This window comes from Scyliorhinus torazame, chromosome 12, assembly GCF_047496885.1.
Source record: "Scyliorhinus torazame isolate Kashiwa2021f chromosome 12, sScyTor2.1, whole genome shotgun sequence".
In the NCBI taxonomy this organism is placed as follows: domain Eukaryota; kingdom Metazoa; phylum Chordata; class Chondrichthyes; order Carcharhiniformes; family Scyliorhinidae; genus Scyliorhinus; species Scyliorhinus torazame.
Genome location: NC_092718.1, coordinates 201,632,770 through 201,660,706, shown reverse-complemented (window position 1 = coordinate 201,660,706; position 27,937 = coordinate 201,632,770). Strand labels below are relative to the sequence as shown.

At 45.7% G+C, this 27,937-nt stretch overlaps 1 protein-coding gene across 3 annotated transcripts in view; it reads left to right on the top strand.

Annotated features, from left to right (window-relative positions):
* ddx52 (DEAD (Asp-Glu-Ala-Asp) box polypeptide 52) overlaps positions 1–9,022 on the top strand; it is a 40,443-nt gene extending 31,421 nt beyond the window's left edge. For all 3 annotated transcript variants that reach the window (XM_072469681.1, XM_072469682.1, XM_072469680.1), the window contains 3 exons: positions 4,955–5,026; positions 7,242–7,334; positions 8,703–9,022. In XM_072469681.1, the coding sequence (XP_072325782.1) occupies positions 4,955–5,026; positions 7,242–7,334; positions 8,703–8,769 (232 nt within the window). In that variant the 3' untranslated portion in view covers positions 8,770–9,022. The remainder of the gene's footprint in view (positions 1–4,954; positions 5,027–7,241; positions 7,335–8,702) is intronic.
* Positions 9,023–27,937: the final 18,915 nt, after the last annotated feature.

Genomic DNA, 27,937 nt, shown 5'->3' with positions numbered 1-27,937 from the left:
CCCATTCCGCACCACGCTCCCTCCCCTGTCCTTAACTCCCCCGATCTCCCTAGCTGCGTCCCGCTTCCGAAGCTGATGCGCCAGCATCCGGCTTGCCTTTTCCCCATACTCTTAGACCGCCCCCTGGGCTTTCCTCCACTGCACCTCCGCCTTCCTGGTGGTCACCAGGTCGAATTCGGCCTGGAGGCTACGCGCCTCCCTCAACAGTCCCTCGGGCACCTCCGGATACCTCCTGTCTACCTCATCATCTCCCCCACCAGCCTCTCCCTCTCCCTCTGCTCGCTCCTCTCCTTGTGGGCCCTAATGGAGATCAGCTCTCCCCTAACCACCACCTTCAGCGCCTCCCAGACCATCCCCACTCGGACCTCCCCGTTGTCGTTGGTCTCCAAGTACCTCTCTATACTTCCTCGGACCCGCTCGCTCACCTCCTCGTCCGCCAACAGCCCACCTCCAAGCGCCACAGCGGGCGCTGGTCCCTCTCCTCCCCCATCTCCAAGTCCACCCAATGCGGGGCGTGGTCCAAAATGGCTATTGCCGAATACTCGGTATCCTCTACTCTCGCTATCAGCGCCCTACTCAAAATGAAAAAGTCGATTCGAGAATAAGCCTTATGGACATGTGAAAAGAATGAAAATTCTCTAGCCCCCGGCCTTGCAAATCTCCAAGGGTCCACCCCTCCCATTTGGTCCATAAATCCCCTCAGCACTCTAGCCGCCGCCGGCTTCCTACCCATCCTAGACCTGGAGCGATCCAGTGTCGGATCCAACACCGTGTTAAAGTCTCCCCCCCATTATCAGGCCCCCCACTTCCAAGTCTGGGATCCGACCCAACATACGCCGCATAAAACCTGCATCGTCCCAGTTCGGAGCATACACATTGACCAGTACGACCCTCTCTCCCTGCAACTTACCACTTACCATTATGTACCTACCGCCATTATCTGCCACAATGCTCGACGCCTCGAATGACACCTTTCCCACCAAGATCGCCACCCCTCTATTTTTGACATCTAACCCCGAGTGAAACACCTGACCTACCCACCCTTTCCTCAGTCTTACCTGGTATGCCACCTTCAAGTGTGTCTCCTGGAGCATAACCACATCCACCTTGAGCCCCTTCAGGTGCGCGAACATGCAGGCTCGCTTAACCGGCCCATTCAGTCCCCTTACATTCCAGGTTATCAGCCGGATCAGGGGGATACCCGCCCTCCTCCCCCGCCGACTAGCCATGACCCCCTCCTCGGCCAGCCACGCGCCCGCACCCCACACCCGGCCCGTTCCCCACAGCGGCATACCCCCGTCTCGACCCCCCCCCCCACTTGCTCCAGCTCCTCCTTGACCTTAGCAGCAGCAACTCTATTCCCCCCCACCCCCGGCTAGGACCCATCCTAGCTGGTTTACTCCCCCCATTGCACTTCCGCAAGTCAGCTGACTCCTGCTGACCCCGGCCACTCCCGCCTCTCCTTCGACTCCTCCCATTGTGTGGCACACCCTCCTCTCCCGTCCCCGTCCATAGGCTCTCCCGCTCCCCCTTCTGTTCTGAGCGCGGGAAACAACCCTCGCTTCCCCGCCCCGGCCCCGCCCCCCAGTCTTCGGCACGGGAAAAAACCCCGCGCTCTCCACCTACCAGGCCCAACCCGAAAGAGAAAAACACAGAGAAAAAGAAACCCAAAACAATGCAAAGCCCCCCCCCCCCCCCCCCCAACAAAAAATAGGCATAACATATCCACCACAGTCCCCAATCGCCCATCCCGACTCTCAGTCTGTGTCCAGCTTCTCGGCCTGAACAAAGGACCACGCCTCCTCCAGAGGCTCAAAATAATGGTGCCGGTCCTTGTAGGTAACCCACAGTCGCGCCAGCTGCAACATGCCAAACTTCACCCCCTTCCTGTGCAGTACCGCCTTCACTCGATTGTACCTGGTCCTCCTCTTCGCCACCTCCGCACTCCAGTCCTGGTATATTCGAACCTCTGCGTTCTCCCATCTGCTGTTCCTGTCCTTCTTGCCCCACCTGAGCACACACTCCGGATCGACGAACCGATGGAACCGCACCAGCACCGCCCGCGGAGGCTCGTTAGCCTTGGGCCTCCACGCCAACACTCTATGGGCACCTTCCATCTCCAGGGGCCACCGGAAGGACCCCGCTCCCATCAGCGAGTTCAACACGGTGACCACATAGGCCCCCACGTCCGGCCCCTCCAGCCAGAATCCGCAGATTCTTCCGCCTCGACCGATTCTCCAACTCCTCGAATCGCTCCTGCCATTTCTTCTGGAGCGCCTCGTGCGCCTCCACCTTTACCGCCAGGCCTACGATCTCGTCCTCATTGTCAGAGATCTTTTGTCGAGCCTCTCGGATCGCCATCCCCTGGGCCGTCTGTGTCTCCAGCAGCTTATCAATAGAAGCCTTCATCGGCTCTAGCAGGTCTGTTTTCATCTCTCTGAGGCAGCGCTGGATACCCTCCTGCTGCTCTTCCGCCCACTGCATCCACGCTGCCTGGTCTCCGCCCGCCGCCATTTTGTCCTCCTTCCCTCCCTTCTTTGGGTCCACCACCACTTTTTTTGTCGCCCCGCTCCTAGTTAAAGCCACATACTGACGGGGAGCTGTTATTAACTTCTTCCCACACCGGGAAACGGCGAAAAAGTTCCGTTGGGGGCCCTGCAAAGAGTCAAAAGTCAATTTTTGCGGGAGCCGCCGAATGTGCGACTTAGCGCTGCATAGCCGCAACCGGAAGTCTCTATCCTGAGTAAAGTTAATCACCGTTTGATATTTCTTGATTCCTGGGATGTGAACATCACTGGCAAGGCCAGCATTTATTGTCCATCCCTAATTGCCCTGGAAAAGGAGCTGGTGAGCTGCTTTCTTAAACTGCTGCAGGCCTTGTGATGTGCATACTCCCAAAAATGTTGTTCAGGAGAAAATGGATAGCGAGATTGCTTACATATGTTTCTCTCAAATGACAGCACTTGTATGGGAGAGGAAAGAGAATAATGCTTGCATATAAAATGATTCTGCTTTTTATGGCAGAGGAGGCTTCTTGTGAAAAGCATAATTGAGCTGTTTCTTACGGTGATTAAATGTACTTTTTGTATATTGTTGGTGCTCACTGACTACTGAAATATTACTCTCATATTGGGAGCTACATGTTCTAACAGTCTACTGCATATAATGAGAATACAGAGGTTTCTTGCTTTTTCTAATTTGAACAGTGACAACCATTATGAGAAAGTGGCAAAGAAACAATAAAGATGAGATATTTTACAATAGATTTCTGCAAAAGCTTTGCGCTCTTATCCCAACGGTGCAGTGTTCTATTTGGGTTGTTTCAGAAGATCCTCTTGAAACTAAAAGCCTATATACACTAATGGAGATGAGAGTGTCACTAACTTTGGAAACAGAACGGTTTTTAAAAAAATTACTTTTCACTTGTTGACCTTTAACATGTGCTGCAGTCAGAAGTGCTGATTCATCATTTGTCCCTACTGACTCACAGAACCAAAATGACTTTCAAATAGATGGAGCAATTCTGTTGTCATAGAAAACAGGAGCAGGAGGAGGCCATTCGGCCCTTCGAGCCTGCTCCGCCATTCATTATAATCATGGCTGATCATCCAACTCAATAGGTTCATCCCGCTTTTCCCCCCATATCCTTTTATCCCCTTCGCCCTAAATGCTATATCTAACTGCTTCTTGAAAACATACAATGTTTTGGCCTCAAATACTTCCTGAGGTAACAAATTCCACAGGCCAACCACACTCTGGGTGAAGAAATTTCTCCTCATCTCTGTCCTAAATGGTCCATCCCGTATCCTCAGACTGTGATTGTTGATTCTTGACACACCCAACATCGGGAACATCCTTCCTGCATCAACCATGTGTAGTCCTGTTAGATTTTTATAGGTTTCTATGAGATCCTCACTCATTCTTCTGAACTCGAACAAATACAATCCTAACCGATTCAATCTCTCTTCATATGTCGGTCCTGCCATCCCAGGAATCCGTCTGGTAAACCTTTGCTGCACTCCCTCTCGAGCAAGAACATCCTTCCTCAGATAAGGAGACCAAAACTGCACACAATATTCCAGGTGTGGCCTCCCCAAGATCCCAGGGATCGAACCCGGGTCCTCGGCGCCGTGAGGCAGCAGTACTAACCACGGCGCCATCGTGCCACCCCTGCTGTTACAATATATTTAATGGTTTTTTTCATACCATGATTTTGAAGTGTTGCGACATGGGCTCCATTCCATTTCAAAGATGCATCATCATTTTTCTGTTGGACAAACTGTGTCCGCATAGCATTTACTTTCCTCATTCTGGTTGACTTTGTAGAATTTCATTGGTTAGAAGCCAATTGTAAACACAACCAACCACTCTAGAAATCAGTTCACTTATCTGTGTAGCCATGAACAAGGGTGTCACACATGCATGTAACTAATAGCTAACATTAGGATGTTGTGATCTATTCTCCTTGTGTGAATTTAAACAGTTTGTGGGCCACCACTTCAGAACTGAATTTGCTTGCATTAACACGATGATGCCTGTCGAGAATTCTGTGCCTTATTTTGCCACGCGTAGAGCAGTGGTGCAAATCCTAAATGGCAGCTACACTAATTTGTAACCTATACAAGGTGAGACTGGATCTGGCATCATTGCATAGATCCTTTTCACTTGGTGGACTTGGGGGGAGTAAACATTCGGTAACTGGTGATCAGCCCACATCTCGGTCAGAGAATTCAGAACAACTGATGCATGAAAAACTGAAGTTCGTGACTTCTTTGCTCGATGCTTAATTCATCTGTCTTTGTGCTGTGATGGAATCAAGCTGGTCAGTGGGATCAATAGTTCTTATTGATCAGTGCTGACACTTCCAAAAATATCATGGGTATTTCTAGGTGAGACTGGCTGAAAATCTTCAAGCATTCATTTTGTTTTGTTAATTTTTTTTCTGTTTCATTAGTATAGCAAATGTTATCAAACAGGCTGGCTGCCCTGTACCAGACTACATGATGCAAATAAACAAACTGCGAAGGTAAGTGCCAACGGTTGGAAAACGTGTTACCCTAACTGATATCAAAGATGCTGTGTATGGCTGTTTCAGACAAAGGTGCGGTTTGGCCTTAGTGAGTGGACTGGGTTGCAATATTGATGACTGGCATATCTGGCAATCCGGGTTAAGTTAGTTAGTTCTTAAAGCTCAATAATTATATCTCATGTCTTCCAGATTAATATGTACTTCCCTGGGAGTGCACAGCTTTGAATTTGTGCTTTAATCCTCTCTCCATTTTTGCCCTTTTTTAGTGTAGAGTGTTTCAAGATTAATTATTTTACATGCACACTTCCCCTTTATTGGAGAGAACTAAACAAGTCGACATTGTGTTGAATCAGCTGTTGCTCATAATGACTTATTTGAGAATTAGCATTTTAATTGGCTAGATTGGCACAATCGCACCATTTAAAGGCAATTCTTCTAATGGGAGCATTAATTTAAAGAACGGGCCTTGTCAGCTGCCTTTTCGTTTATTGCTTTCTCTGCTTTCGAACAAAGGGTATTTTATTCTCCCTCACCTTTCCATGTCAGTCAGTGGGCCCGGCACAGGGCTCCACCAGTGCTACTTTGGCCTGGCTATTTGGAGTTATTGCAGGCAAGCCTGGGGTTCGTTCTTTCCCATTTCTTCCATTTGTTTCCATTTGGTGTGACTGAGATTGCGAATAGAAGATTTATCTTTCTCTTTCCTGTTCCACCAACTATTTAACTACCGTTCTTGTGTATAGCACTGCTCTGAATCATTTGATTAACGTTCATATTTTGAACAGTGAAAGAAATTCTCTCAACCCAATTATACACCGGTACAAGTTGTAAAATTGTAGCATCGACAAATGAATTTAAAATGTAAACCAGTCTTATTGATCCTTCATTTGTTCACGAATATCCACTATCCACAAATTGCAGCCTATTTCTGAATTAGCCATTCTCATGAAATGTATGTAGTTTCTTGAGCAGAGTGTTAATGATTGGCCTTTTTCGAATGTTCTCTCTCTTTAGTGGGTATGGTTATACTTAGTCTCTTGCTTACTGGATGGATGATATGGCCAATCCAGAGACTAGAGTTCAAATACCCAGTGGAAGCTGGAATATAAATATGGTTATTTAAATAAATCTGGAATAAAAAGTTTGAATCAGTAATAGGATAAATGGGCGGCAGGGTAGCACAGTGGTTAGCACTGTTGCTTCACAGCGCCAGGGTCCCAGGTTCAATTCCTGGCTTGGGTTAATGCCTGTGTGGAGTCTGCTCGTTCTCCGTGTGTCTTTGTGGGTTTCCTCTGGTTTTCTCCCACAAGTCCCGAAAGACGTGCTATCAGATGAATTGGACATTCTGAATTCTTCCTCCATGTACCCGAACAGGCGCTAGAGTGTGGCGACTAGGGGATTTTCACAGTAACTTCATTGCACTGTTATTGTAAGCCTAGTTGTGACAATAATAAAGATTATTATTATTCGTGATCATGAAACTACTGGATTGTCGCAAAAAACAATTTAGTTCACTTTAGGGAAGGAAATCTGCCATCTTTGCCTTGTCTGCCCATCCAGTCAACTGTATTCACCAAGGCAGCTCACCACTTAATTCTCAAGGGCAATTAACAATGGATAATAACTGCTGACCATGCCAGCAACACTCATCCCATTAACTAATTCGCTAAAGGAAACATATTTTTTTTCTATCAATGGTAGGTGGTATTGTTGTCACTTTTCTAGAAATACAATTCTTATCCTTACCTTAAAGTTCTGAATAATAATTATGTCAAATGTGGTGGATGAACTTCCATTGAAGAGGGTAGATAATTGCATCAAAAAGATGTCAACGTTACATTTTGAATATAAATGTTTTAGGAATATTTTATCTCTCACTCAGCACAACTTGGCTAAAATCCTATGGCTGGGGATATTCAATGAATGTAAAAGGAACAAGGTGGCAGCTTGGTGTTTCTCAATCGCTGTCTCTGCAAAGTCAGCATTGGAGCACCAATCCCCAGAATGAAGTTGAATCCAAGTCCTTCAATGCCACAATTTGAAGAGTGGTTTGAATCTTTTAGCACAGGAGCCTTTGTCAGACACCCAGCCCGTTCTTAATACTTGTGTATGTTGTTTCATCAAAAGTTTTATTTTCCACACTTTTGCATTGATTTTGAAATGTAATCCAATAGCACTATATGTAATAATGGCTTCTATCTCGCCCTCATTGCAGTAAACAAAAGAAAAGAATGATCAAAAATCCAATCAAACGAGCAGGTATCAAGACCACACCAAAATACTTCCTAGAAAAGGCAGCCAGGAAGAAGTACGGTTTTATTTAAATTTAATGTATTTATTTTTGAATTAAACTGAGAAATTAGACACATGTATTTCTAAGTAGTGAACTCTCTAGTTTTTCTTCATTGCAAGTGCACGCACAAAAGGGGCTGAAAGGGAATAATTTGTGAGCGATGCCTGTCAGATTGCTTCCTGCATGTACATGCACAGCTTACAGGGACCATTGTTTCTGAGATGTCCGAAATGGAACTAAATGAGTCAACACACCAGTTATTTTTGAATTAAAATTTGCAGTAGGTTTTTGAGAGTCTTCTGCCAGGTTGTGTCTGGAAAACTTGTAAGCGTTCTGTCCACATGAGAGGTGGCGCCTATCCGCCCGCACTCCAGTTCTGAATCAAGCGGCGCTACCCACCGATCGAAGTCGGCTATCCCAGGCCAACCAGTGATCCGCGGCACAGGGGTATCATTACTTTTGGGGTGGGTTCGGACTCTGAAGCGCTCAGTCATAATCCCACAGGTGGTAGCTTCGCGCCATTGGCTGCTCAGTCAAGCACATGCAGCAAATGTCTGAACCTGCAGTTCCTCTCGTACTGAGCAGGATTACTATTGCAACAACACTTTATCATCAGTAAGGTGTAAGCAACCTGTCTCAGGACGGTCCATGGACTGTATACAGTTCCTACTCTGGAAATTCATTTGTAGGATTGAGGGGGGAAAGTACATTTTTAAAAATGGAGCATTTTGAATATTTATTTAAAAAAGAAACAGCTGTCACTAGAATGTTGGCTCAAGCGATGTTTAATTTATTTCTGAATTATGAATTATTGCCTCAAGTATGAAGATAAACTTACTGTAATATAAAATATACTTTAAATATTTGTGGTAAGTATCAAGAGGGCGTGTGCCATGTTGGATGGAAGAATTATACGATGTAGCAATAGTGTATGAAAATTATCCAAGGTCGCGGAGACCAAATGTGTGGCACTCTTTTGATTTAAAAGTGTTGTTAGATCACCCATGTTTAATTCCTAAAAGTCTACTTTAACATTGAGAATAAAATGATGCAGTAGTAATTGTTTGAAATTTTGAGTTTTGTAACGTTAAATTTTACTTAATCGGACAGGTTAGATCCTCTGTTGTCCAATTGGTAAGCCAGCCAACTGGTGGAGAGTTAAATGTGTAATGTGATGCAGCGCTGACAGTAAGTTGTAAGTCTCATGATTGCTGAGATATAAATGCTATCTTCTAGGGAGGATTTGATGCAGGAAGATGATGATTGGAAAAATAGTTTGAACATTTTTGGACAAAATGGGAAAAAATGTTGCTTTACAAGTACAATATGTGCAGCATCTCGCTATCCCAGCTTCACTGAAATTTAATCCTTCTACTTTTACAGTAAAATGATTCAGAAGAGCAAGAAACAAGAAAAATCCCATCCAGGTCTGCCAGCCACCACCGCTTGATAAGGCTCCACTGACAGCCAATCCAGCACTGCTGGGAATGGTCACGGTCGCAGTTCCATGCCTTCCGCATGTCCAGCTGTTGAAAAAATGGAACATCTACTAGCCATGTGCAGATCACCACAAATTTATGCTGAACAGTCCTATGGTTTACACTTTTGTATTTAAAAAAAACTTGAGATCTTCGTCTAAAATTAGTCTTTTTTTAATAAATATTCACAAACGCAGTGATGTTTGTGTGCTACTGCAACTGTGATCCCTTGTACATTGTATGTTTGAACTTTTACAAATAATCAGTATCTGTAAATCATTGCAACAGTTGTGGGAGTGAGGATGTGGTCTTCGTACGGCAGCACGGTAGCATAGTGGTTAGCACAATTGCTTCACAGCTCCAGGGTCCTAGGTTCGATCCTGGCTTGGTTCACTGTCTGTACAGAGTCTGCACGTTCTCCCCATGTGTGCGTGGGTTTCCTCCGGGTGCTCCGGTTTCCTCCCACAGTCCAAAGATGTGCAGGTTAGGTGGATTGGCCATGCTAAATTGCCCTCCGTGTTGGGTGGGGTTACTGGGTTATGGGGATAGGTTGGAGGTGTAGTCTTGGGTAGGGTGCTCTTTCCACAGCCGGTGCAGACTCGATGGGACGAATGGCCTCCTTCTGCACTGTAAATTCTATGTAATCTATGTACACACTGAAAGTGATAATTTTTGTCCGATACAAGAAGTTGCAGTTTGGATACTCTTGAGGAAAAAATGTTATCGTGTGGACGTTACTCTGCACGTTTAGTATATAACAGTGTTGAGAATAAATATCACTGGCAGAATTTAGGGTAAAGTTTAAAATGATGCCAATACAGTGATTAATCTTCAGCAAAAAATCACGATCTATTTTATAATTTTAAGAGTCTGGTGTTAATGAAAGGAACAAAGATTTATGTCAACACTACTTTATCTCATTGTTTGAGATTCAGTATTCTTAAAAAATTAAAATGTATAGTTCATGATTGACAAAGCTCTAGATTGAGCAATGGATTCTGCATTTTATTAGAGTCTTAAATTAGTTGATGCAGAAGCATAAGACTGAAGGAAAAGCCAAAGAGCTATTCTCACTCTTGCTAGCTATTGTGCTCCCAATTGTCATTTTACAGAATGAATTATTATTCATTATCTGAAGTTAGGCAAAGCTGTTATTTATTGCCCCTAGTTTTTTTTTCTCTTAGCCATGTTAGTGCGGAACTGGAGTCACACACAAGCCACACTCCGTCAGGACAGCAGGTTTACTTCACCACTTTGCTCTTACTCTCGCCTTTCTGCCCTTGGTCTGCTGCAGTGTTCCAGTGAAGCTCAACACAAGCTCCAGCAACTGCACCTCATCTCCCGATGACGCACATTGTAGCTTTCAGGACTCAACATTGAATTCAACAATCTCAGACCATGAACTGTCCCCTATTTGATTCTGTTCTTTTGCCATGTGCTGGTCTGGTTCTTGTTTTTCATGTTTTTGCTTTTGGACAGAACTGTCCGTTCTTCTGCCATTCACTCTCACTCTGGACAAATGCTTTGATTCTTTACTGGAAACATTATCCACTACCGTTGCTGTTGCCTTTTGTTTCATGACATCTTAGCCATATGATCTCCCCTACCCTCTACCCTTTCACAGACTTTCCCTTTTGTTCTTCCTCCCCATCTGCCCTTTCAGCGGAATAAAACCCTTTACATTTGTACAATCTTTCAATTCTGAAGAAGAGTCATATTTGACTTGACGCGTTAACTCTGCTTCTCTCTCTGCAGATGCTGCCAGACCTGCTGAGTATTCACAGCACTTTGTTTCCATTTCAGATTTTTAGCAGCTGCAGTATTTTGCTTTCACTTAAGGACAACAAGTTTTTGTCCCTAAACCAGTTAAGCGATTACAACAATCCAACAGCTTCATGGTCACTTTTACTGAGACGGTTCCCACTGCATACGTTGTCCAGTGCCTACAATGGGGCTAACCATTTTCCATTCCCATCGAACGTAATTACAAAGGCGCGACTCATAACGCATTAAGCGTATTGGCTTTTTCAGGCAATTCAGTCAGCTTTTTGCACCTCGTTAAGGTACTGTTAATTATTGACTTCGGAATGCCTCAGTCTTGTTCTGTCACTGTAACGCAAAATGTTTCAGAAGAAAGGAATGAACGTGATACGATTCGTATCTACTACAAAAGCTCGCCACACCACTTATCGATTTTTAACCCCAAGAAGAGCTGATAGAAACTGCACAAAGTCTGCACTTCCTTTTAGCTGCGAGCAGTATGAACAACTGATGGAGACTTGACAGCTTCAGTCTGTTTGCTCAATGCAGGTTATCTGTGAGCTTCCAGTTAACTATTATTACCCGATACGGAGAAGCTTGAGAATAGATTTTTAACCAGCAATCAGTGTACTGTCCTATACTTAATGTTGTGTGGTTCAGCCATAACTGGAAGGATTGCACTTTCATAAATCAAATCATTTTCTTGCCACTTCAACTGGGATTATTACGATCAAGTTTTTAACTGAAGTTGAAGGGGATCCCTGACCTTGCTATAGTTGTACGGGGGCACGGTAGCACAGTGGTTAGCACAGTTGCTTCACAGCTCCAGTGTCCCAGGTTCGATTCCCGTCTTGGATCACTGTCTGTGCGGAGTTTGCACTTTCTCCCAGTGTCTGCGTGAGTTTTCTCCGGGTGTTCTGGTTTCCTCTCTCAGTCCAAAGATGAGCAGGTTAGGTGGATTGGCCATGCTAAATTGCCCTGAGTGTCCAAAAAGGTTGGGTTGGGTGGGGTTATGGGGTGGGATGTGGGCTTAGGTAAGGTGCTTTTTCCAAGCGCCGGTGAAGACGCGATGGGCCAAATGGCCTCCTGCACTGTAAATTCTATGATTCTATGAACAGTCATTTGGGCGGCATGGTGGCACAGTGGTTAGCAGCGCTGCCGCACAGCTCCAGGGTCCCAGGTTCAATTCCGGCCTATGGAGAGTGTCTTTGTGGTGGTTGCACTTTCTCCCCGTGTCTGTGTGGGTTTCCTCCGGGTGTTCTGGTTTCCTCCCACAGACCAAAGATGTGCAGGTTAGGTGGATTGGCCATGCTAAATTGCCCCTTAGTGTCCAAAAGGTTAGGTGGGAATATAAGGTGGAGATGTGGGTTTAAGTCGGGTGCTCTTTCCAAGGGCCAGTGCAGACTCGATGGGCCGAATGTTCTTCTGCACTATAAATTCTATGAAATTTACCAATTTGATAGCTTTGATCAATGCACAGAAACTCAGTATAATGGACTTCAAAATAAAAAGTAAACTGTTACACAAAGATAGGTTATGGGTGTGTTAAATTAGCTCCGACCCAAAGCATCAACCAGCTTCTATTTCCCTCCACGTCCCCACCCCACCCCACCCTAGAAACGTATTGCATCCATCACATTGGCAGCATTTCCCCCTGGGTAACTAATATTGAAGTCTAAAGTTGTTAGCCAATACTGAAACCAGAGGGCTCTGAAATGCCTAGTAGAGACTTTGTTCTTCAAGATTCACTATCAGTGTCGAAGATAGAACAAAAAGATCAGAGTGCGACAGGGAATTGAAGTTGCTAGCGAAGATAGCTTGGGATCACACTTGTGGACAGAAAAGAGGTGTTCAGCAAAGTGGTCACCTAATCTATATTTGTAATCCTCTATTTTTGTATTTGTTTGAGATTGTGAGTGTTGCAGGCAAAGCCAGCATTTGTTTTCCATACCTAATCGTCTTTCAGGAGGCGATGGTGAGCTGCCGCCTTGAACTGCTGCAGTCCATGTACAGTAGTAGGCTGTTCCAAAGTACCGAGCTTCAGGATTTTGACCCAGTGAATGAAGGAACAGCCATCTAGTTCTATGCCAGTTCTATGTGTGGTTTGGAGGAGAACCTGCAGGTAATGGTGTTCCCATAACTCTGCTGCCTTGATGGTAGAGGTTACAAGTTCGGAAGGAGGCTTGGCGAGTTCTTGAGGTGTGCCTTATGGAAACACCGCTGCCAGTGCACATGAGTCGAGGAGACTGCACAGTCAGCAGTGAATACGTCATGCTAGTTTAGAAGAAGTAGGTAAAGTGCTAATGCACTAAGAAATGTTTGACATTTTTTACCCTTGTCAATTGTCAAAATGTTTTTGTCAAGGAAGGAACATTTTTTTTTTTTAAAAAGCTTTTTGTATTTCTACAAAGGTGTTTATAACTTTATATAACTTGTTGCAGATCAATAAATGATAAGTTTAGTGTTGATATACATGATTTAGCCAGCGGAGGAACAACTCCAGGGTTCACCTTTCTTATTTTAGTTCTGATTTCAGACCGTGGCCAGTTTTGTTTTATGACCAGCCCTCGAGTTGTGTAAGAACTGGAAGAGTTTAAACGTAATCTGGTCAGCAAACACCTCTGGTGAATGGGCAGAAATCAGAAGCAGTGGCAATCCTTTCAACCTGCATGGCTTTTTCACAATGCAGCAAAATAATGGATTCTTATTAAAGTTAGTATTGGAGTGAATAATTGTCAATTTTGGTGAAAAATTGACTGGTCACAAATATCTAACTTGACTTTTTCATTAAAAATGTTTTACTAATGATTGCATTTGATCCAATCTGTAAAAGGTTTACTTGCGCTAAGTGTACTCTTTGTTGAGTTCTACTTCCTTATTTGTGATGGGCAGCACGGTAGCACAGTGGTTACCACTGTTGCTTCACAGCACCAGGGACCCAGGTTCGATTCCCAGCTTGGGTCACTATCTGCGGAGTCTGAACGTTCTCCCCGTGTCTGCGTGGGTTTCCTCCGGGTGCATCTGTTTCCTTCCACAAGTCCCAAAAGACGTGCTTATTAGGTGAATTGGACATTCTGAATTCTCCCTCCGTGAACCTGAACAGGCACTGGAATATGGCGACTTGGGGATTTTCACAGGAACTTTATTGCAGTATCGATGGAAGCCTACTTGTGAAACTAAAAAAGATTATTAATGTGTTCTCTTTTCTAAATGAATACATTTTGCTTTGTGCTACTGTTATGCACATTTTGCTATTGTTTTCCATCATATTTTATCTTTAGAATCTGCATACACAGTCCCCCGCACCCCCCCCCCCCCCCTCGCCCTTGCCTCTCACTCCAAACCTCCAGACATAAATTTTAGCATAAAGCCCATTTAAAAAAAATACATCTCCATAAATTTGGATCAACAACTCTTCTTCTGCTCTTGTGAAACAAGATTTCCCCACCTAACTCTTTAGACATACCTTACCCAGCAAGCCTGTTGTATTAAATCTATCCATAAACAACTGTAGGACTACAATTGGCTGTCAAGTGCTGAGAACCCACTGTATGGTTGTTTTTCCAGGTACATGTGGAATCTTGGCTTTTGGGGTTGATGTGCCCCCTCAACAGCGAGACTCCAAGGAGTCAGAAGTTTGCTTGCAATTGGTTTTTATTCTTTTGACAACCAGTATCATGTAATTTTTTTGCGACTAACTCTTTCACATGGCCGTGTCGCAGTTTGAACAGCGAAAGAAAGAAGAGTGGAAAGGGTTCTGTGAAAACAGAAATGAAATGAAATGAAAATCGCTTATTGTCACAAGTAGGCTACAAATGAAGTTACTGTGAAAAGCCCCTAGTTGCCACATTCCGGCGCCTGTTTGGGGAGGCTGTTACGGGAACTAAGCAGAAAGAGATAAAATGGTTAAGGATGGGAGAACAAAATGGAAAAGTAATAAGAAAAGACATTGTGGGAAATGTAATGAATGCGAGAGTCTTTTTCAAATTCACATTTGCCTGAAACCTTCTACATTCCCGACCTTTTATAGTTTCCTGCGGTCTTGGGCAGAACGGGAACTATACCAAGCTGTGATACAAACAGAAAGATTGCTTTCTATGGTGCATCTGTAACCGGTGCATCTGCACCGACCATTTAAAGGAGTACCCAACCCAGGCCCCCACTCCATTGCCGCAAACCCACCTAACATTTTTTGTGGACACTAAGGGGCATTATCAATCCACCTAACCTGCACATCTTTGGACTGTAGGAGGAAACCGGGGCAGAAAACCACGCAGACACGGAGGAGAACATACAAGCTCCACACAGACAGTCACCCAAGGTCAGAATTGAACCCGGATCACTGGCTGTGTGAGTGCTAACCACTGTGATACCGTGCTGCTTTCATTTACAAATTTTGGAGAAACACGGAATGCAGATAGCGATGAGGACTGTCAGAGGATACAGCAGGATTTAGATCGTTTGGAGACTTGGGCAGGACAAAGAACAGTACAGCACAGGAACAGGCCCTTCGGCCCTCCAAGCCCGTGTCGACCATGCTGCCCGACTAAACTACAATCTTCTACACTTCCTGGGTCCGTATCCCTCTATTCCCATCCTATTAATGTATTTGTCAAGATGCCCTTAAATGTCACTATCGTCCCTGCTTCCACCATCTCCTCCAGCAGCCAGTTCCAGGCACCCACTACCCTCTGTGTAAAAAGCTTGCCTCGTACATCTACTCTAAACCTTGCCCCTCACACCTTAAACCTATGCCCCCTAGTAATTGACCCCTCTACCCCGGGGAAAAGCCTCTGACTATCCACTCTGACTATGCCCCTCATAATTTTGTAGACCTCTATCAGGTCACCCCTCAATCTCCGTCGTTCCAGTGAGAACAAACCAATTTTATTCAACCGCTCCTCATAGCTAATGCCCTCCATACCAGGCAATATCCTGGGAAATCTCTTCTGCACCCTCTCTAAAGCCTCCACATCCTTCTGGTAGTGTGGCGACCAGAATTGAACACTATACTCCAAGTGTGGCTTAACTAAGGTTCTATACAGCTGCAACATGACTTGCCAATTCTTGTACTCAATGCCCCAGCCAATGAAGGCAAGCATGCCGTATGCCTTCTTGACTACCTTCTACACCTGTGTTTCCCCTTTCAGTGACCTGTAGACCTGTACACCTAGATCTCTCTGACTTTCAATACTCTTGAGGGTTCTACCATTCACTGGATATTCAATACCTGCATTAGACCTTCCAAAATGCATTACCTCACATTTGTCTGGTTTAAACTCCATCTGCCATCTCTCCGCCCAAGTCTCCAAACGATCTCAATCCTGCTGTATCCTCTGACAGTCCTCATCGCTATCCGCAATTCCACCAACCTTTGTGTCGCCTGCAAACTTACTTATCAGACCAGTTACATTTTCCTCCAAATCATTTATATATACTATGAACAGCAACGGTCCCAGCTCTGATCCCTGCGGAACACCACTAGTCACAGCCCTCCAATTAGAAAAGCACCCTTCCATTGCTACTCTCTGCCTTCTATGACCTAGCCAGTTCTGTATCCACCTTGCCAGCTCACCCCTGAAATGTGTGTCTTCACCTTTTGTACCAGTCTACCATGAGGGACCTTGTCAAAGGCCTTACTGAAGTCCATATTGACAACATCCACTGCCCTACCTGCATCAATTATCTTTGTGACCTCTTCGAAAAACTCTATCACGTTAGTGAGACACAACCTCCCCTTCAGAAGGCATATGGCATGCTTGCATTCATTGGCCGGGACATTGAGTATAAAAATTGGCAGCAGCTGTATTGAACCTTAGTTAGGCCACACTTGGATATTGTGTTCAATTCTGGTTGCCACACTACCAGAAGGATGTGGAGGCTTTAGAGAGGGTGCAGAAGAGATTTACCAGGATGTTGCCTGGTATGGAGGGCATTAGCTATGAGGAGAGGTTGAATAAACTCGGTTTGTTCTCACTGGAACAACGGAGGTTGAGGGGCGACCTGATAGAGGTCTACAAAATTATGAGGGCATAGACAGAGTGGATAGTCAGAGGCTTTTTCCAAGGGTAGAGACGTCAATTACTAGGGGACATAGGTTTAAGGTGCGAGGGGCAAGGTTTAGAGGAGATGTACGAGCAAGTTGTTTACACAGAGGGTAGTGGGTGCCTGGAACTCGCTGCCAGAGGAGGTGGTGGAAGCAGGGACGATAGTGACGTTTAAGGGGCATCTTGACAAATACATGAATAGGATGGGAATAGAGGGATACGGACCCCCGAAGTGCAGAAGACTTTAGTTTAGACGGGCAGCATGGTCGGCACAGGCTTGGAGGGCCGAAGGGCCTGTTCCTGTGCTGTACTTTTCTTTGTTCATTGTTGATCAGGTGAGGCTCGGGAAGGGCTGGGTAAGCTAAGTATTTCATTCGGTGTTCGACAGCAGGGCGCGGGGGGTAGTGGTTTTGGTCAGTAAGAAAGTGAGGTTCCAGATGGAGAAGATGTGGCAGAACAAAGGGGGGTAGATATGTGATAGTAACAGGGACATTGAAGGGGAGGTCGGTGGTGTTGGCGAGTGTGTATGGCCCTAACTGGGATGATGCAGGGTTGGCGAGGAAGGTGTTTGGAGCCATTCCGGACTGGGATTCGCACAAGCTAATAGTGGAAGGGGACTGGAACGGGTATAGGTCACAGCAGCGCTCACTTGCCTAGTTGGGGGGGAGGAGGGTGAAGGCGGTGACTGGGCTTATGAGGGAAATGGGAGGGGTGGACCATGGAGGTTCTTGCTCCCGAGGGATCGGGGGTACTCATTTTTCTCTTCGGTTCACAAGGTTTATCCGAGGATAGACCTTGTGGTAGGGAAGGCACTGTTGGCTGGGGTTAGGGGATCAGGGTATTCGGTGATAGCAATTTCTGATCACGTGCCACATTGGGTAGACATGGTCTTAGAGAAGGGGATAGGACAAAGACCAGAATGGATGTGGGATTGCTGGGGGACCGAAGTTTTTGTGAGAAGATTGGGATGGTGATTGAGGGGTATAGAACATTACAGCGCAGTACAGGGCCTTCAGCTCTTGATGTTGCGCCGACCTGTGAAACCACTCTAAAGCCCATCTACACTATTCCCTTATCGTCCATATGTCTAGCCAATGACCATTTAAATGCCCTTCGTGTTGGCAAGTCCACTACTGTTGCAGGCAGGGCATTCCACGCCCTTACTACTCTCTGAGTAAATAACCTACCTCTGACATCTGTCTTATATCTATCCCCCCTCAATTTAAAGCTATGTCCCCTCGTGCTAGACATCACCATCTGAGGAAAAAGGCTCTCACTGTCCACCCTATCCAATCCTCTGATCATGTGGTGTATCACAGGCAGTGGTATGGGAGACCCTGAGGGCGGTGGTGAGGGGGGAGGAGATATCGTCGAAGGCCAAGGTGGATAAAGTGGAGAGGGAAGAGCGCCAAAGGCCGTGGGTGTCCATTGGTGGTGGCATCGCTGAAGATTTGGAGGCAGTTGAGGCAGCACTTTAATCTGGGGGTGAGGACAGGGGATATGCCGATTAGGGGGAACCATAGGTTTGAGCCAGGGAAGCTGGATGGGAGGTTTTGGAGATGTGAGGCGAGGGGGGTTACGGTATTCAAAGACCTGTTTTTGGGGGGACGTTTTGCGAGGTTGGAACAGTTGGGGGAGAAATTTGGACTGGGGCAAAGGGAAGGGTTTAGCTACCTGCAAGCTCTGGGACTTTGCTAGGAAGGAGGTTCAGAGCTTCCCGATAGTGCCGGCATCCTCATTGTTGGAAGAGGTATTGACGGCAGGGGGAATGGGGAAGGGAGTGGTGTCAGCTATCTATGGGAGGATTCTGGGGGAGGACGGATGGCCCAAGGAGGAGGTCAAAGCCAGGTGTGAGGAAACGTTGGGGGAGGCTATGGAAGACAGTCTGTGATGTGAGGTGCTCTGGAGGGTGAATGCCTCAACCTCGTGCGCGCGGTTGGGGCTGAACAGCTGAAGGTTGTGGACAGGGCGCATCTCACGAGGACGAGGATGAGCCAACTCTTTGAGGGAGTGGAGGATGTGGAGCGATGTGGTAGGAGCCCCACAAACCATGTACATATGTTTTGGTCCTGTCCGAAGCTGGAGAAGTATTGGAGGGAGGTTTTCAGTGTCATCTCGTGGGTAGCGCACATGAATTTGGAACTAGGGCCCCTAGAAGCCATTTTCGGGGTGTAGGACCGTCCAGGGCTGCAGGCGGTTGCGGAGGCAGATGTTTTAGCCTTTGCCTCGCTGATTGCCCGGAGGCGGGTCCCGTTGGGGTGGAGGTCAGCTTCTCTGCCATGTGCCTCGGCTTGGCGGGGGCGGGAACCTGCTGGAATTTCTGACTCTCAGGAAGGTGAGGTTTGAGCTGAGGGGGATGAAGGAAGAGTTCTACAATTCATGGGGACTGTTTATTAAGCACTTTTGAGAATTGGTTGCCATTGAACATTTCGGGGGGTGGGGGGGGGGGTGGAAAGGTGGGGATGGGGTTATTGTTGTTCCTGAGTACACTGTTTACATATTGATTGTTAATTTTCTTTTTATTTTACTTGGAACGAGAGGGGGATGATGGGTCTGTATATTGAAGGGGATGCTGTTTAGGGGATTGATACTGTGTTTGTTTTTGTTTGTTTTCTTTTGTTGTTTATTTGTTGAAAATGAGGAGAATAAAAAGATTGAAAAAAGAAAGAAAGACCAGAACTAGGGGCCTTAAATATAGTCACTGATAAACCCAATAGGAAATTCAAGAGAAACGTATTTCCAAGAATAGATTAGACTATGAAACAAACCACCACAAGGTGGTGAGGCAACTTGGATAGAAAGGAAAAGGAGATGTTGATGAAGTTAGATAAAGAAGAGTGGGAGGAGGGTCTTATAGAACATACACTTTGGCATCGACCCATCAGGTCAAATGGCCTGTTCCTGTGCTGTAAATACTTTGTAAATTCTGACCCTACGTCCTCTGACTTCCCAGAAACAATGACATGGGAGATCTTCACAGTTGATTAACTGAGAATTGAATTTAAAGTGAAAACCATGATCTAAAAAAACCCAGAATATGTACAGCACGATCACTTTAATGGTCACCAATGACCTGGTTATTTTTGTTCTTCTACTGCTGTTCTCGACCCAAAAATGTCTTATTTACTGAGACAAATTCCATTTTGTCAGACGACATGCAGAGATGATTAATGTAGGAAGTCTTTCCGAATTAACTCCCCTCTGTTTAGTAAGTCCTAATATGAGTATAATATTAAGTATGTACCGGTCAGACAGGGAGGAAGGCGTCGAGCGAGGGAACCGTGGTTTACCAAGGAAGTGGAATCTCTTGTTAAGAGGAAGAAGAAGGCCTATGTGAAGATGAAGTGTGAAGTTTCGGTTGGGGCGATGGATAGTTACAAGGTAGCGAGGAAGGATCTAAAGAGAGAGCTAAGACGAGCAAGGAGGGGACATGAGAAGTATTTGGCAGGAAGGATCAAGGAAAACCCAAAAGCTTTCTATAGGTATGTCAGGAATAAGCGAATGACTAGGGAAAGAGTAGGACCAGTCAAGGACAGGGATGGGAAATTGTGTGTGGAGTCTGAAGAGATAGGCGAGATACTAAATGAATATTTTTCGTCAGTATTCACTCAGGAAAAAGATAATGTTGTGGAGGAGAATGCTGAGCCCCAGGCTAATAGAATAGATGGCATTGAGGTACGTAGGGAAGAGGTGTTGGCAATTCTGGACAGGCTGAAAATAGATAAGTCCCCGGGACCTGATGGGATTTATCCTAGGATTCTATGGGAGGCCAGGGAAGAGATTGCTGGACCTTTGGCTTTGATTTTTATGTCATCATTGGCTACAGGAATAGTGCCAGAGGACTGGAGGACAGCAAATGTGGTCCCTTTGTTCAAAAAGGGGAGCAGAGACAACCCCGGCAACTATAGACCGGTGAGCCTCACGTCTGTAGTGGGTAAAGTCTTGGAGGGGATTATAAGGGACAAGATTTATAATCATCTAGATAGGAATAATATGATCAGGGATAGTCAGCATGGCTTTGTGAAGGGTAGGTCATGCCTCACAAACCTTATTGAGTTCTTTGAGAAGGTGACTGAACAGGTAGACGAGGGTAGAGCAGTTGATGTGGTGTATATGGATTTCAGCAAAGCGTTTGATAAGGTTCCCCACGGTAGGCTATTGCAAAAAATACGGAGGCTGGGGATTGAGGGTGATTTAGAGATGTGGATCAGAAATTGGCTAGCTGAAAGAAGACAGAGGGTGGTGGTTGATGGGAAATGTTCAGAATGGAGTACAGTCACAAGTGGAGTACCACAAGGATCTGTTCTGGGGCCGTTGCTGTTTGTCATTTTTATCAATGACCTAGAGGAAGGCGCAGAAGGGTGGGTGAGTAAATTTGCAGACGATACTAAAGTCGGTGGTGTTGTCGATAGTGTGGAAGGATGTAGCAGGTTACAGAGGGATATAGATAAGCTGCAGAGCTGGGCTGAGAGGTGGCAAATGGAGTTTAATGTAGAGAAGTGTGAGGTGATTCACTTTGGAAGGAATAACAGGAATGCGGAATATTTGGCTAATGGTAAAGTTCTTGAAAGTGTGGCTGAGCAGAGGGATCTAGGTGTCCATGTACATAGATCCCTGAAAGTTGCCACCCAGGTTGATAGGGTTGTGAAGAAGGCCTATGGAGTGTTGGCCTTTATTGGTAGAGGGATTGAGTTCCGGAGTCGGGAGGTCATGTTGCAGCTGTACAGAACTCTGGTCCGGCCGCATTTGGAGTATTGCGTACAGTTCTGGTCACCGCATTATAGGAAGGACGTGGAGGCTTTGGAGCGGGTGCAGAGGAGATTTACCAGGATGTTGCCTGGTATGGAGGGAAAATCTTATGAGGAAAGGCTGACGGACTTGAGGTTGTTTTCGTTGGAGAGAAGAAGGTTAAGAGGAGACTTAATAGAGGCATACAAAATGATCAGGGGGTTGGATAGGGTGGACAGTGAGAGCCTTCTCCCGCGGATGGATATGGCTGGCACGAGGGGACATAACTTTAAACTGAGGGGTAATAGATATAGGACAGAGGTCAGAGGTAGGTTCTTTACGCAAAGAGTAGTGAGGCCGTGGAATGCCCTACCTGCTACAGTAGTGAACTCGCCAACATTGAGGGCATTTAAAAGTTTATTGGATAAACATATGGATGATAATGGCATAGTGTAGGTTAGATGGCTTTTGTTTCGGTGCAACATCGTGGGCCGAAGGGCCTGTACTGCGCTGTATTGTTCTATGTTCTATGTTCTATGTTCTATGATGCAGTCAGAGTTAAGCAATGACACGGTGAGAATACTAACATTTGACTTGCCATGAGCAGTGTGATGGGAGAACCATTTTAGTTTACTGAGCAGTGTTGACTTTCAAGCAGAATGTTTTGCAGAAAATCTTGAACAACATTTAATTTTAGAGTAAATTTAGAATACCCAATTCTTTTTTTTAACCAATTAAAGGGCAATTTGGCATGGCCAATCCACCTAGCCTCCACATCTTTTTGGTTGTGGGGGTGAGACCCACGCAGACACAGGGAGAATGTGCAAACTCCACAGGGACAGTGACCCTGGGCCGGGATTGAACCCGGGTCCTCAGCACCGTGAGGCAGCAGTGCTAACCACTGCGCCACCGTGACGCCCAACCTTGAACAACATTAACAATCCGTAGACCACTTTAGGTAGAGATCCTTATTTCAAAGAAAGACTTGAATTTGTATAGGGCCTCCCCTGTCCTTAGGACACTTGTACTATTATCCATCGAGATAAAGAACTCTTAACCAATCTCCACTCCGATTCCCAAGTACCTTTCTCGTGGCCACAGCTAGGCGACAGTATCTAGAAGCAGGGGGGGGTCTCTTGTGAAACAAAAACTGACCCTGACTCTCATGAAGTGGTGTAATCCAGGTCTAACAAAACTCTGAACTCTTGTCTGATAAATTGCTTACTCTGGATTATTTGGGATACACACCACACTCTCTTCTGACTGCATGATGTGGAAGATATAAATTGATCGATCACGGTGTACCGGCTAAACTACTATAGAAATGTATTTAGATTAAACGATATAGAAAGAAGAAAGATCAGTAAAGTACTACACAGTTCAATAATAAAAGATAAGCAAACAAAAATTCACCTTGGTAAACAAGCGATAGTGACGTGAATGGTTAGTGGTACAATGGTCCACTTGTTTTGACACAAGAAATTACATTCTGATCTACGTTCTTTCAGCATTAAAGCACTCTGTAACTCAACTGATTTTTTAACAGCCCTTTGCTTCATCCGCCAGTCAGAATATCTCCCGTCTTTCCCCAGTCCGTTGTAGACACGATGGGCCAACGATATTCTTCAGAGCCGTGACAACTCTGTGATTATATCCTAATTGTCACTTTCACTGCACTGTCAGTTAGTCTGCTGAACAGTTTTTTAAGAAGTGTGACTATTGAGGTTTTTCATTTAGGAGAAAACATGCAACAAAGTTAAAAAAATAATACACGCCAATAAATGGGAAGAAGAAAATGGCTTAATACACACGAGTAGCACAGTGGGTAGCACTGTTGCTTCAAGCTCCAGGGTCCCAGGTTCGATTCCCGGCTTGGGTCACTGTGTATGTGGAGTCTGCACGTTCTCCCCGTGTTTGTGTGGGTTTCTTACGGGTGCTCCGGTTTCCTCCCACAAGTCCCGAAAGACAGGCTGTTAGGTAATTTGGAATTCTGAATTCTCCCTCTGTGTACCCGAACAGGTGCCAGAATGTGGCAACTAGGGGTGTTTCACAGTAACTTCATTGCAGTGTTAATGTAAGCCTACTTATGACAATAAAGATTTTTAAAAAAGAATATGGAATGGATGAGGAGAACAACATCACAATCAGCTCGATACAATCATTAGACAGGATTAGATAGTCACATAGCCCCACCAGAGACCGACTGAGCGATAGATAGGATAAAGTCTTAAAAACAGGACAAAACGGTGCACCCCGTCCCATGCTGCACAGGCCTACAAACACCATGAAAAATCACGATGAGTCTCCTGCACCATGGTCAGGTACACACCACGCAAATCCTCCTCCATTCAAGCAGCGGCAAAGGCACCACAGACCAATCACAGCCTCCTCTCTATGGATACCAGACCCATCTGCACCCACGCGGAAGCCAAGAGCGGAATCATCCTAACAAAGCAAAAAAAGCAGGAAAGCCCCAGTCCTAAGGGAAGTTACGTGCATGCCAGCCCCACTCATCCTCCCCAATAATGAAAAAGGGTTTAATTGTGCACAAATTACGTTCCTTTTAAAAAAAATTTAGGGTATCCAATTCATTTTTTCCAATTAAGGGCAATTTAGCGTGGCCATTCCACCTACCCTGCACATCTTTGGGTTGTGGGGGTGAAACCCATGCAAATATGTGGAGAATGTGCAAACTCCACACGGACAGTGACCCAGAACCGGGATCGAACCTGGGACCTCGGCGCCGTGAGACTACAGGGCTAACCCACCTCGCCACCGTGCTGCCACAAACAAATCACATTCCTCATGATTGAGTCTACATGACTCTGCCAGATCAGCACAACCAATGATACAGGCCATCACGCTCACATTTCACACACTCCTGCAGGAAAAAAGACAACAAAAGATAATCAGCAACGTGATCAGCTGGGAGCTAGGTCAGCATTACAGAAGCATCACAGGGAAATTTGCAGCTTAAAGACATTTTCCACATTGCACGAGAAGGCACAGTGGCACAGTGGTTAGCACTGCTGCCTCACACCACCAGGGACTCGGGTTTGATTCCGACCTTGGGTGACTGTGCCGAGTTTGCACATTCTCCCCGTGTCTGCGTGGGTTTCCTCCGGGTGCTTTGGTTTCCTCCCACAGTCCAAAGATGTGCAGGTCAAGTGAATTGGCCAATGTAAATTGCCCCTTAGGGTGGGGTTTCAGGAATAAGACAGGTGATTGCGCCTATGTAGTGCAGTTGTTCAAAGGGTCGGTGCAGACTCGATGGGCTGAATGGTCTCCTTCTGCACTGCAGGAATTCTATGTTTCTATGGTTCTAAGATGAAGGCAGCCAATTCTCGAACTCAATCGGGATCTCACCTCCCACTACCGTGCTCAGGTACACACCTTACCTGGCCCCGCCACCTCTCCTGAACCAGGCAGGGTGGATGACACGCCATGCAACAGGATTTCAATAACACAAGGCGGAAAGCGCTCTTTTGAAAACCAGAACCTTCTCGCGTGCCTGCACTGCTCTCATAAAAATTTTAAAAATCTTCAAAGTGAGCTTAAATGACCTGCACCACAGAGCCGTGATCTGCAGCCAAGACAACATCTTCAGTGACGGCCATCAACCAGATGCACACAGCACTACCAAGGCCAGAGCTCGCTAAGCAACAACTGCGCCACTGCAAGCGGGGTCCCACCCCAGGCCCACTCTGACCACCACAAGGAATTAAGGATTTAAGCATTTTATCTCAGCTCTTCCTCACAGAAACACTGGGCAGGAACTTCCAGGGACTAAGCACATGCCATGTAACCCAGAAAAAGATGAATATGAAGTGTGCACTAGGACAAAATGATGGATTAAAGGATAAGCAGAACCGGAGATTGTGGAAACACGGTTGTTCCCTCGCTCACATCACATGACCCCCCCCCCCCCGTGGTGATATGCAAAGTAATGTTTGTTAGATATATGACCTTCGACCAACAGGTGAGGATGGAGCTCCACAATGTGACTCCAGAGATCGGGCAGTTGGTAGTAAGTCATACTAGAGGATTGTTGCATTAGAAGTAGATCCTGGAGAAATCACTTATTTGTTACCGTTTGTATTATAGTTCGTTAGTTATCTTTCCATGTGTTCCTTTTGTTAATAAACTATCATCACTAATCAGAGAACTAGATGTTCCCAGGTTCGATTCCTGGCTTGGGTCACTGTCTGTGCGGAGTCTGCACGTTCTCCCCATGTCTGCGCCGGTTTCCTCCGGGAACTCTGGTTTCCTCCCACAGTTCAAAGACGTGCAGGTTAGGTGGATTGGCCATGATAAATTGCCTTTAGTTCCCAAAGGGTTGGGTGAAGTTGCTGGGTTACAGGTGTGGGCTTAAGTGGGGTGCTCTTTCCAAGGGCCGGTGCAGACTCGATGGGCCAAATGGCCTCCTTCTGCACTGTAAATGCAATGTGTATGTCTATGTTCTGTGTGCATCTTTACCACGGCCACAACACAGAACAGAACACCCCCCTGCTGAAAAGTTTTTATGGTACTGATAATTCTAGTTTATTCTGCTTGGATCTTGCTCTAGTGCATTCAGAATTGCATATCTGGCAATTTAGAGTAAGTTTGATACCTAATTCAAAGTAACTTCCACAGAAAATAAACTTACTGATTTATTTTTTGAATTGTTTACTAAATGAATCATCGAAAACATGCATCAAATTTTAAACTGAATTTCCAAATCTAACATTTGCATTTTAGGTTAAAGATGGCTCAGTTAATGGCACACTTACTTATGAGTCAGTAGGTAGTGGGTTCACATCCCACTCGAGAGACATGAGCATACAATCCAGGCTGGCACTTCAGTGGAGTACTGAGGGTGTGCTGCACTGTTGGAGCTGTCATCTTTTTGCTGAAATGCTAACCAAGACCCAATCTATTCTCTCAGAGGGATGTGAAAAAGCCCACAAACACTATTTCAAAGGATTGTAGGGGAGTTCTCCCTCGTGCCCTGGCCAATATTTAATACTCAACCAACACCTAAAAATTGATACAAAAACAGAAAATGGTGAACAATCTTGGCAGGTCTGACAGCATATGTGGAGCGAGAACACAGCAAATGAAATGAAATGAAATGAAATGTTTTGAGTCTGGATGACTCTTTAAGAAGCATTTTCTGTTCATGTTTCAGATTCCAGCATCCACAGTAATTTGCTTTTACCTAAAAACTGATGATCTACTGATCATCACGCTGCTGTTTGTGGGACCTTGCTGCATGCAGACTGGTTGATGTGCATCCAGTAGCTGCACTCCAAAACATACTGAGACATTCTGAGATGCAAATGCACCACATAGAGTATAGGCACACCTCATTCTTTTTTAAAAATAATATTTTATTAAGGTATTTGAAGATTTTTATAACAGGAACAAAAACAATAACAACAAAATTGTAAAACAAAAAAAATCCCGCCCCCCAGCCCAATCTTCACACACTTCAACCATGCAACAACAATCCGACCCCCCTCCCCGGAATACTGCATCTGCTGACATTTTTAATTTTCCCCGAGTAAGTCGATGAACGGCTGCCACCTCCGGGAGAACCCTAGCATTGACCCTCATAAGGCAAACGTTACTTTCTCAAGACTGAGAAACCCAGCCATGTCACTAACCCAGGTCTCTACACTCAGAGTTTTGAGTCCCTCCACATTAATAAGATCCGTCTCCGGGCTACCAGGGAGGCAAAGGCCAGGACGTCGGCCTCTTTCGCCCCCTGAACTCACGGATCTTCCGACACTCCAAAGATCGCTACCTCTGGACTCGGCACCACACGTGTTTTTAGCACCGTGGACATTGCCTGAGCAAAACCCTGCCAAAACCCTCTAAGCTTTGGGCATGCCCAAAACATGTGGGCATGATTTGCTTGGCTTCCCGCGCACCTCCCACACCTATCCTCTACCCCGAAAAACTTGCTCATTCTAGCTACTGTCATGTGTGCCTGGTGGACTACCTTAAATTGTATCAGGCTAAGCCTGGCGCACGATGAGGAGGTATTAACCCTGCTTAGGGCTTCCGCCCATAGACCTGCCTCTATCTCTCCTCCTAGCTCATCCTCCCACTTGCCCGTAAGCTCCTCCACCGGAGTTTCCTCCGCCTCCGAAAGCTCCTGGTAAATATCCGATACCTTCCCCTCTCCCACCCAGGTTAGGCACACCTCTTTCATTCATCAAGTGTGATTGGTTATCTTAATTTTTCCCACATTAGGTAGGCATTATAGATCCCGTGTCATTATTTTTGAAGAAGAGCCAGGGAAGTTCTCCCTGGTGTGGTGGCCAATATTTAACCCTCTCCCAACATCGCAAACATTATCTGGTCACATTGTTCTTTTGGGGAGCTTGCTGTGCGCAAAGTGGCCTCTGCATTTCCTGTATTAGAACAGTGGCTACACCTCAAAAGATGAGTGTGGCGGAGGCTGATAAATCAAGGCATTCAGAAGCAAATGAGACTGTTATTTGAAAAGGAAGAAAGTGCAGGGTTACGGGTAAAGGCTGGCAAGACGGGCGGGGAAAATGGGACCAGATGATTTTTAAAAATTTGTTCATGGATGTGGCGTCACTGGCTGGGCCAG